Source organism: Pituophis catenifer, unplaced genomic scaffold (genome assembly GCF_029215685.1).
Source record: "Pituophis catenifer annectens isolate HBS135680 unplaced genomic scaffold, rPitCat1.0.hap2 SCAF_2, whole genome shotgun sequence".
Taxonomy (NCBI): Eukaryota; Metazoa; Chordata; class Lepidosauria; order Squamata; family Colubridae; genus Pituophis; species Pituophis catenifer.
Window position 1 is genome coordinate 17,427,650 of NW_027256882.1, and position 11,828 is coordinate 17,439,477.

Here is an 11,828-nt window from a genome sequence, read left to right on the forward strand (position 1 = left end):
TCCATCCTAACATGATATAAAGTTAGTGGGATGATCCCACAGTCACAGTTAGTATTGTCAACCTGCCCCTTTGGGTTTTTCATTATTGGCACCTGCCATGGTTGGTCAGTATCATCTGACATCCAAAGAAGATCTTTCTTGAAAGGTGAAAAGAAAAGAAATATTACTTTCTGTTTTCTCAGATACTGAAAAATGCACCAAGTGCCCAGATGATCAATATCCAACCGAGAGCAGAATCCAATGTATCCCAAAAAGAATAACCTTCCTCTCCTATGAAGAACATCTGGGCATCATCCTGGTGTCCATTGCCCTACTCTTGTTCCTATTCACAGGATTCATTTTAATCATATTCCTTAAATACCTAGAAACTCCCATTGTCAAAGCCAACAACCGGGACCTCTCCTACATCCTCCTGGTCTCCCTCTTGCTTTGCTTCTTGTCCTCCTTTTTCTTCATTGGACGACCAAGGAAAGCCACCTGTCTTCTCCGACAAACGGTGTTCAGCATTGTCTTCTCAATAGCTGTGTCATCTGTGCTGGCCAAAACTATCACGGTGGTGCTGGCCTTCTTAGCCTCAAAACCAGGGAACAAAGTGAGAAGATGGTTGGGGAAGAGCTTGACCAATGCCATCATCCTTTCTGGTTCTGCTGGCCAAATTTTCATCTGTGCCTTATGGCTGGCAATTTCTCCCCCATTCCCTGACTCTGACCTCCACTCCCAGCATGGAGCGATCATCCTTCAATGCAATGAAGGCTCTGTCACCATGTTTTATGTTGTCCTTGGCTATATGTGTTTCCTAGCTGCCATTTGCTTCACTGTAGCTTTCCTGGCCAGGAATCTCCCTGGGGCCTTCAATGAAGCCAAGCTGATCACCTTCAGCATGCTGGTCTTCTGCAGTGTTTGGATCTCCTTCTTGCCCACCTACCTGAGCACCAAAGGAAAGTCCATGGTGATTGTTCAGGTCTTCTCCATCTTGGCCTCCAGTGCTGGACTGCTGGGCTGCATCTTCTTCCCAAAGTGCTACATTATTATTCTGAGGCCAGATCTAAACACTAAGGAACATCTCATGATAAAAGTAGAGAAATGACAGTGAAATTGTTTCTTAGGCTTATCACATTTAATTTTTTCATTGCAGTTATTGGTGTTTTGTATTCTTCCTTTGAATCAATGTGACAATTAAGGCTATTTAAAATTGAAGGAAATAAATATATGAAGAGTATAATGTTAATGACATTAAATTCCAACATAATCATCAATTAGTAAAATAAACCAATTAGTAATAGAATTTGTCATACATCCAGGAATGAACAAGCTCAGAAATAAGACTCTCCTTCCAACAGGATTTTATGTGCTTTCCAGTTTTGTGCAAATACAATTCTAGCCGCTGTTATTATATGAATAATCAAATATGTATGTTCTTTGGTGTATTATTTTTTTTTTTGGCTGTAAGCCACCCAGAGTCCCTTGGGAGTTGGGCGGCATAGAAATTTGATAAATTAAATTAAATTAAATTAAATTAAATTAAATTAAATTAAATTAAATTAAATTAAATTAAATTAAATTAGATTAAATTAAATGTATCTTCTTTACTACAATTCTCTGGTAATATTCCGAATAAGAATATCTCTGGTTTCAATTCTATATGTTGCTGCAACATTCCCTCTAACCATGTTTGTATTTTCACCCAATATTGTTTTGCTTCTTTACACAACCACCACATATGATAGTATGATCCCGGCAACTGGTGACATTTCCAACACTTAGCTGATTTATCTTTAAACATTTTAACTAATCTTTCTGGTGGCATATGCCATCTATAAAACATCTTATACAGGTTTTCTTTATAGGCTGTTGCCATTGTTAATTTATCATTTCTTTCCTAAAGTTGTTGCCATTTATCTAATTCTATGGTGTATCCAAAATTCTTTGTCCATGCTATCATTGTTTCTTTTACTTCTTCGTCTTCTAGTCTAATACACAATAAATAATTATATAGTTTCTTAATCATTTTCTCATCTGTTCCTGTCAATATTTCATCCAGTTCTGATTTCCCCAAGTTAAAGTCATATTGTCTATGAACTGCTTCATATCTTGATTGTATTTGCAATCTTGTATACCAATCTATCTCGATCCCTTGACTCTCTAGTTCTTGTTTTTGTTTCAGTTCTCCCCGATCTGTCAGAATGTCTTTATATCTAACAATATTCCCCATGTACACAATATTTGGGTATGTCACTGCTTCTATTGTAGAAAGCCACATTGGAATATTTAAATAATGTTTTTCTTTTACTCTCTCCCACACTGATAACAAACCATTTCTTACATAATGTCTTTGGAAATATCCATGTATCCTTTGTTTCCCATACCATAAAAAGGCATGCCAACCCAATTATAAATCATGACCCTCCAATGTCAATAATCTTGTATTCCGTAATAAAATCCATTCTTTAATCCATTTTAACGCTGCCCCTTGATAATATAATTCCCAATTCGGAAGGCTGAACCCACCTCTAATTCTTGCATCTTGTAGCATTTTTATGTTAATCCTTGCTCTCTTTCTTTGCCACACATATTTCCATGTTATTGTCTTCAACTCTTCAAAATATTTTTTCTCCAGTTTTATTGGTATAGTTTGAAATAAAAATAATATTTTTGGTAATACATTCATTTTTATTAATGGAGCTTTCAGCTCTCTATTTTTTGTAAGCTCACTGCCCACACTACAGTCATGTGAAATATAGCAGCTGTTTCATGCAATCATCTGAGCAACCTTTTTTCACTTTTTTAAAGCATTTTTTTACTACCTATTTGCCTGAACTGCTGGTAAAAAAATGCTTAAAAAGTAAAAAAAAAAAAAAAAAAGTTCCGACGATTGTGCGTCACTCAACTGATCATCGGAACTTTTCTTTTACATTTTTTCATTGTCAGGTCAGCGAACCAGTAACATTTTTTTTTTAACGGTTCGGGTGAACCGGCCCGAACTGGTACCATTTCACCCCTGGATTCTCCCCAAGTGGAGCCTTTGGGACAAGTGGGAGCAGTGGCTGCAGGGGAGAATTTGGCTTGAGGGTCTGGAGGGGCCATGAGGGACCCTCAGGATGTATCTTCCTCAGAGTTGTAGAGAGTCGTCTACAGGGAGATGCTGATTGCATGTTTATAATCACCATTCACTTATGAATGGTAATGATAAAGTGTTCAGATAAAATTTAGCTGGTAGTCTAAAAACATTTTCCAAGAGTTTATTCATAAAGATCAATGTGGCTTTTTATTAAATGACAAAAGACAATGTGAGAACTGTGTTAGTTGTTATAGTACTTTTATAACAACATAACAAAATACAAACCGCATAGTTCTTCTTAGATGCAGAGAAAGCCTTTGATCATTTGCATTGGCCTTTTTTGCTTAATGTTCTGGAAGATATGAGCCTTGCTGAAAATTTTATTCAAGAAATTTAGTGTCAGAAGGCTGAACTTATGGTTAATGGTGTTCTAACTAAATCCTGTGATATCCATAAGGGGACAAATCAAAGTTTTCCTTGGTCCCCTTTGCTGTTTATTTTGGCTCTTGAAGTGTTGACTTCTCATGGAGGAAGGAGAGCAGAAGGGAGGTTCCGTTAGGTTAGTTGCCTAGCAACAGAACAAAGATTCTGATCAGTGACAGTTGGCTTCAGCAACGTTGGGAGGAGTGTGTCCTTACCTTCTTAAGTGTGGCCTGACCTTGGAATACTGCATCCAGTTTTGGTTGCCACAATGTAAAAAAGATGTTGAGACTCTTGAAGGAGTGCCAAGAAGTGCAGTGACATGTTATTTAACTATTCTTTCAAAAATTGTATTTTTAATCCTTCAAAGGCTGAGAGGTTTGGAGGCATTTTCAAATCTCCAAGAATCATTGGCTGAAGCTTGATAATTATTATTATTATTATTTATTTATTCAATTTATATCCCAACCTTCTCCAAGTGGACTCAGGGCGGTGCACAGCCAGAACTAAAACACATACCAATACAAAATTTAAAATTTTTAAAAGAATTATATGACTTTGGCCCAAAATTTAAAATATTCATACTAAAACCCATTGACAATTTAAAAAGCTAAAATAAAAGGGGGGGGGGGGTTTCTCACCAGCCCTGCTTAATGGAAAAGAAAAGTTTTTAGGGCACAGCGAAAGACCCAGAGATCCGATATTCTTCGTATCTCTGGGGGCAAATCGTTCCAGAGGGCAGGAGCTGCCACAGATGGCTCTCCCCTTGGGGGTTGCCAGCCGACATTGCCTGGCTGACGGCACCCTGAGGAGTCCCTCTCTGTGGGAGCGTACTGGTCGGTGGGAGGCTATCGGCGACAGAAGGCGGTCCTGCAAATACCCAGGCCCTATGCCATGGAGCACTTTAAAGGTGGTGACCAACACCTTGAAGTGCACCCGGAAGACCACTGGAAGCCAATGCAGCTCACGCAGGAGAGGTGTCACATGGGAGCGCCCCATCGCTCCCAAAATCCCCGGCGCGGCCGCATTCTGCACCAGTTGGAGCCTCCGGGTGCTCCTCAAGGGGAGCCCCATGTAGAGAGCATTACAGTAGTCCAGGCGGGAAGTGACGAATGCCTGAATGACTGTGCGTAAGGAGTCCCGATCCAGAATGGGACGCAACTGGCGAATCAGGCGAACCTGATAAAAAGCCCTCCTAGCCACGGCTGTCATATGCTCTTCTAAAGACAGCCATGCATCCAGGAGGATGCCCAAGTTGCGAGCCCTGTTCGTGGGGGCCAATAACTCGCCCCCAATGGCCAGCGATGGCACCATCTGGCTATATCGGGACTCCGGAAGCCACAGTCACTCGGTCTTGGAAGAGTTGAGTCGAAGCCTGTTACTCCCCATCGAGATCCACACGGCCTCCAGGCACCGGGACATTACTTCAAGGGCATCAATGGGATGGCCTGGGGAGGAGATGTACAGCCGAGTATCATCAGCGTACTGATGGAACTCCACCCCAAAGCCACGGAAGATCTCACCCAGCAGCTTCACATAAATGTTGAACAGAAGGGGCGAGAGGACCAACCCCTGTGGCACCCCACAAACAAGGCGCCTTGGGGTCGACCTCTGTCCCCCTGCCAACACCGACTGCGACTGGTCGGAGAGATAGGAGGAGAACCACCGCAAAACGGTGCCCCCCACTCCCAACCCCTCCAACCGGCGCAGCAGGATACCATGGTCGATGGTATCAAAAGCCGCTGAGTGATCTAACAGGACCAGGATAGAGGAACAACCCCTATCCCGAGCCCTCCAGAACTCATCCACCAACACGACCAATGCTGTTTCCGTGCTGTGCCCAGATCCAGATAGACAGCTTCATCCAGGTACCCAGGAAGCTGTCGCACCACCACATTCTCAACAACCTTCACCAAGAGGGGAAGGTTGGAGACCGGACGGTAGTTAGCCAAAAAGCCGGATCCAGAGCAGGCTTCTTGAGGAGGGGCCTCACCACCGCCTCTTTCAAGGCAGATGGCAAGACACCCTCACTCAAGGAAGCATTGATAATCCCTTGGAGCCAGCCTCATGTAACCTCCTGTGAGGCCGGCACCAACCAGGAGGGACACGGGTCCAATAAACATGTGGTCACGTTCAGCCGCCCCAGTATCCTGTCCACGTCCTCCGGAGCAACGGGGTCGAACTCCTCCCAAATGGCAGTCTCAAGACTGGCACCCATCATCCCATCTGTATCTACTCAGTCAGAGACCAAGCCTTTCCAAATCTGAGTGATTTTATCGTGCAGATACTGGACAAAATCCTCAGCACGACCCTGCAAAGGATCCTCCCATGCTCCCAGATGGAGGAGGGAGTGGGTCACCCTAAACAGGGCAGCCAGGCGGTTATCTGCCAATGCGATAAGAGCAGAAAAATAGTTACATTTTGCCATTTTTATCGCCACCAGGTAGGTCTTAATATGAGACCTTACCAGCGTTCGGTCGGATTCGGAGCGACTAGATCTCCAGCTGCTCTCTAGTCTTCTTTTCCAGTGCTTCATCTCCCTCAGCTCCTCGGAGAACCAAGAAGCCAGGTAGTCTCGGCGATGGGTCAGAGGCTGCACAGGCACAGGCACGACTCGATCCAAAGCGTCAGCGGCCACCCTATCCCAGGCGGCCACCAGCTCCTCAGCCGAGCCATGAGTCAGAGCCTCAGGAAGTGGCCCAAGCTCCATCTGGAACCTATCAGGATCCATCAGGTGCCTGGGGTGGCCCCTGTACCTCAGATAGCCAGATGTGAGTCTCTCCTGGTGAAGTGGGGCCATGGGATGCAGATGGGCCTGCTGATCGCGTACCTGGCTCCCTGCCACATGACAGTGGCCCTGCCCGAGCTTCTCAACATTATTGCCGGGGTGGCGGTTGATACCCCCAGACTTTTGGTCATGGGGGATTTCAACCTGCCGTCTACCGGTGAGGCGTCTGGGATGGCTCGGGAGTTTATGGCTTCCATGACAGCCATGGACCTGACACAATTTATTCATGGCCCCACTCACGTGGGAGGACACACTCTGGACTTGGTTTTTATCTCTGGTCAGTGGCGGAGTGGTCTGGATATAGGGGATATAGTTATTGAACCCCTGTCATGGTCGGACCATTTTCTCCTGAGACTGGACCTTTTGACCGCTGCACCCCACTGCAGGGAGGCGGAACCGACCACGTGGTTCTGCCCCAGGCACCTGATGGATCCTGATAGTTTCCAGAGGGAGCTTGGGCCAGTTCCTAAAACTCTGGCTCACGACTCGGATGAAGATCTGGTGGCTGACTGGGATAGGACAGCCGCCGGTGCTCTGGACCAAGTCGTGCCTTTGCGACCTCTGACCCGATGCCGAACCTGCCTGGCCCCTTGGTTTTCCGAGGAGCTGAGGGAGATGAAGCTCTGGAAAAGACGCCTAGAGAGTGGTTGGAGGGCTAGTCGCTCCGAATCTGACCGAACACTAGTTAGGTCTCATATTAAGACCTATCTAGTGGCGATAAAAGCGGCAAAGCGTAACCACTTTTCCGCTCTTATTGCATCGGCAGATAACCGCCCAGCCGCCTTGTTTAGGGTGACTCGCTCCCTCCTACATCAGGGAGCGTGGGAAGACCCCTTGCAAGGGCAGGCTGAGGATTTTGCACAGTATCTGCATGATAAAAGATTCGGGAAGGCTTGGACTCTGACTGGGTAGATCCTGGCGGGGTGACTGAAGCTGGTCTTGAGAATGTTACCTGGGATGAGTTCGACCCTGTGACTCCTGACGACGTGGACAGGATCCTGGGGAGATTAAACGCAACCACATGTTTATTGGACCCATGCCCCTCCTGGCTGGTACTGGCCACCCGGGAGGCAACACGAGGCTGGCTCCAGAGGATTATAAATGCTTCTCTGAGAGAGGGTTTCTTGCCTCCTGCCTTGAAAGAGGCGGTGGTGAGGCCCCTCCTCAAGAAGCCTTCTCTGGACCCAGCCGTTTTGGCAAACTACCGTCCGGTCTCCAACCTTCGCTTTGTTGTGAAGGTTGTGGAGAGTGTGGTTGTGCGACAGCTCCCACAGTTCCTGGATGAAACCGTCTATCTAGATCCGTGCCAGTCCGGCTTCAGGCATGGAGACGGCATTGGTCGCATTGGTGGATGATCTCTGGAGGGCTCGGGACAGGGGTTGTTCCTCTGTTCTGGTCCTGTTAGACCTCTCAGCGGCTTTTGATACCATCGACCATGGTATCAGGCTGCGCCGGCTGGAGGGACTGGGGGTGGGAGGCACCGTGCTGTGGTGGTTCTCCTCCTATCTCTCTGACCGGTCGCAGTCTGTGTTGGCAGGGGGGCAGAGGTCGACCTCGAGGCGCCTTGCTTGTGGGGTGCCACAGGGGTCGGTCCTCTCGCCGCTCCTGTTCAACATTTATGTGAAGCCGCTGGGTGAGATCATCCGTGGTTTTGGGGTGCAATGCCATCTGTACGCTGATGACACTCAGCTGTACATTTCCACCCCAGACCACCCCAATGATGCCCTCGAAGTGATGTCCCAGTGTCTGGAGGCCGTGCGGGTCTGGATGGGGAGGAACAGGCTTCGGCTCAACCCTTCCAAGACCGAGTGGCTGTGAATGCCAGCGTCCCGGTATAGCCAGCTGGTGCCATTGCTGGCTATTGGGGGTGAGTTATTGGCCCCCACGGACAGGGCTCACAACTTGGGCGTCCTCCTGGACACACGGCTGTCTTTAGAAGAGCATATGACGGCCGTGGCCAGGGGGGCTTTTTATCAGATTCGCCTGATACGCCAGTTGCGCCCTTTTCTGGATCGGGACTCCTTGTGCACAGTCACTCATGCCTTGGTTACGTCACGCCTGGACTACTGTAACACTCTCTACATGGGGCTCCCCCTGAGGAGCACTCAGAGGCTCCAACTGGTGCAGAATGTGGCCACACAGGTGATTATGGGAGCGACATGGCGCTCCCACGTAACACCTCTCCTGTGCCAGCTGCATTGGCTCCCGGTGGTCTTCCGGGTGCACTTTAAGGTGTTGGTTCTCATCTTTAAAGCGCTCCATGGCTTAGGGCCAGGGTATTTGCGAGACCGCCTGCTGCTACCGATAACCTCCCACCAGCCAATACACTCTCACATAGAGGGTCTCCTCGGGGTGCAGTCAGTCAGGCAATGTCGGCTGGCGGCCCCCAGGGGGCGAGCCTTCTCTGTGGGGGCACCCGCCCTGTGGAATGAGCTGCCTCCTGGAATACAATTGATTCCGGACCTCCGGACCTTCCGTAAAGCCCTGAAGACGATTTTATTTCATCAAGCCGGCCTAGCCTAAATGGTTTTTAATTGGGATTTTAAATTTTATGGATTTGGGGTTTTAAATTGGGTAGCCAGTGATTTAATTCTTTTAATTATCTTAACTTTTGCATTTGTATGTTTTTTAATTTTGGCTGTTCACCGCCCTGAGTCCCTTCTGGGAGAAGGGCGGTATACAAATTAAATTAAATTAATAATAATAATAATAATAATAATAATAATAATAATAATAATAATAATAATAATCTGGTCTGTTCCGCTTCCCTGCGGTGGGGTGTGGCAGTTAGAAAGTCAAGCCTAAGAAGGGAATGAGCCGACCATGACAAGGGCTCAATCACTAACTCCCCTATCTCGAGAATTGATACTGCAACCCTCCCATGGATAAAAAGTTGTATGAAGTTGAACCTAGGCGATAATCATAAGAAAGAGACAGAGAAAAAGAAAGAGAAAAATGCAACAATGGGGAAAGTGGCCATTTGTACACTGTAGAAACCAGGGAAAAAAAGAGAATGACTGAAGTAGGGCAAAACAAATACGATTTCAGCAAAAGTTAATGGAATCGCTGTGAGAGGCTTAGTAGATACTGGCAATAGACCAACACTAATATGGCCTCATTTATTTAAAAAAAGGCAACATTATACCTCTTACATAATGTTTGGGCAGACAAAGATGGTTGCAATGGTCAAAGCCAAAGTACAGTCACCGGGAAAGGAATAGGTGGAAGTTATTTTTAACTTGGAAGGTATTTTCCATTTGCTGAAAGTTGGATTCAGAGAAAAGCATTTAAGACGGAGGATAAGATTGTGGGAGTAGCTAAAAGGGCCCAGTCTAAGACAAAAACGAGGATGGAGTAGAAGCAGGTAGGGGGAGAACCTGGGATTCTTCCCAGTCTTCCTGATTTAATTGAAAAAAAGAGTTGTTCTAGAAAGGAGAAAGCTTTATGTAAAAGAACCTGTGACAAATTGAAATGGAGAAGAAAAACATTCAAATATTACCTATTGAACAAATGTATTTTTGTTTATATTAGCTGGAATAAATGTACAGACATGAGCATAATGATGTGGGGAGAATTATAATAGTTCCTTGTATTTGATGGAAGATATGAATTATGCCCACTTTGGTTATGTGAAGGAGTCAAGGAAATTCAGATGTCCATATTTCTACATGGAAAATGGCTGAATGGATGGAATTCTTATACCTCCTTTCCTTTGCATCTCAAAAAGACTTGTTAAAGAAAATTCCATCAAAACAATCCAATCAAATAGGCACTTAAAGGACTGCAAAAGCAACTTGTCCTTTGCAACACACTGATATTCATGTCATCCTGTCATGGTAAATGTCTAACTGCAACATCTCCCTGACCACCCAGCCCTGCGAGGGTTAACTGACCACATATCCCATAACCCCTGTAACCACTCCTTACCTCCTTGCCCCTCCTCCTGGGTATAATAGCTCCAACCACGAGGTCCACCTTCTATTCCAGATGTATACCTGAAAGAGAAAGGTACAAGGTCAGTGACCTTCAGTACCACTAAGCCTACAATAAAGATCCAGAAAAGGATTGAAATTTGTCTTTGAGTTATTGGGCTAGATCCAACATTTCACACATCCAGTGCCATATTTCATTTCAACCACCCTGAGACAAAAAAGAGATCTCGATGCAGCCTCCTAAGAGCCCATAACAAGCCATGGATGACAGCAGTCACCCTTTCTCTTTTCCCCTGGGGTCTAACTTGGGGCAAACCACAACCGGGGTGGCACATATTCTTTTTTTTTTTTTTTGAAAAAAGTTTTACTTTAGGTTAAAATTAAAAAATAAAATAAAACAACAACAACAACATAAAAATATCATCCTTACAAACAATTATAAACAGCATCTCAATCGGTTGAAATCATTTCGTGCTTACAATTCTCCAGATCTCCTCATATAACAATTATTCTTTACTTAAACTGAAGATAAAAATTTAAGCATTTCATATATGCTATCTCATCTCCATACTTTTTTGTCAAACCATTGATAAAATATCTCCCATATCAAATAATAGTGTTTATCTTCCTGTTCTCTTATTTCAAATGTCAATCTACTCATTTCAGCACAGTCCAACATTTTCATAATAATTTCTTCATCAGTAATTATCTTCTCCCCTTTCCAGTTTTTGGCAAATACAATTATGGCCACTGTTAAAATGTTCACAATTAAGTATTGTAATTCTTTATTTAATGTCTCTGGTAAAGAGCCTGTAGTACAGTGGACTAAGCACTGTCATTAACAACTGCTGCTTGCAATTACTGCAAGTTCGAATCTCACCAGGCTCAAGGTTGACTCAGCCTTCCATCCTTTCTAAGGTAGGTGAAATGAGGACCCAGATTGTGGGGGCAATAAGCTGACTTTGTATAAATATACAAAAGTATGAAGGCTATTGCTTAACGCATTGTAAGCCGCCCTGAGTCTCTGGAGAAGGGCGGCATATAAATTAAAAGCAAAAAAAAAATTCCTAATAAAAATATTTCTGGTTTAAAGTCAATATGTCTCTTTGTCATTTTTTCTAACCACATATGTATTTTAGTCCAAAATCTCCTTGCTTCCACACATGTCCACCACATATGGTAGTACGAACCTGGAGTTTGATGACACTTCCAACATTTCTCTGATTTATTCTTAAACATCCTGGCTATTATCGTTGGGGGTAAATGCCATCTGTAAAACATCTTATACAAATTCTCTTTATATGCTGTTGACATTGTCATTTTATAATTATGTGACCACAATTTTTGCCATTTCTCTAAATCAATACTATAACCAAAATTTTTCCCCATGCTATCATTGATTCTTTAATTTGTTCTTCTTCCAATTTTGCTTCAAGTAAATATCCATATAACTTTTTAATTACATGGTCATCTGAACCCATTAATATCTTGTCTAAACCAGTCAAAACACTATAAATACCTTCTTGTTTAAAGTCTTCTTGATATCTGGAAAGTATTTGCATGTATGAAAACCAATCTATCTTGATTCCCTGATCTTCTAAGTTTTGTTTCAATTTAAGTTCACCCTTTT

At 44.4% G+C, this 11,828-nt stretch overlaps 1 protein-coding gene across 1 annotated transcript; it reads left to right on the plus strand.

The window, feature by feature from the left end:
- Nucleotides 1-244: 244 nt before the first annotated feature.
- LOC139309926 (vomeronasal type-2 receptor 26-like) lies at nt 245-1,087 on the plus strand (the record flags this gene model as incomplete). The annotated part of the gene is made up of 1 exon (XM_070934108.1): nt 245-1,087. A coding segment is annotated over one exon (843 nt), but the record flags the coding sequence as incomplete, so codon positions are not given.
- Between the last annotated feature and the right edge of the window lie 10,741 nt (nt 1,088-11,828).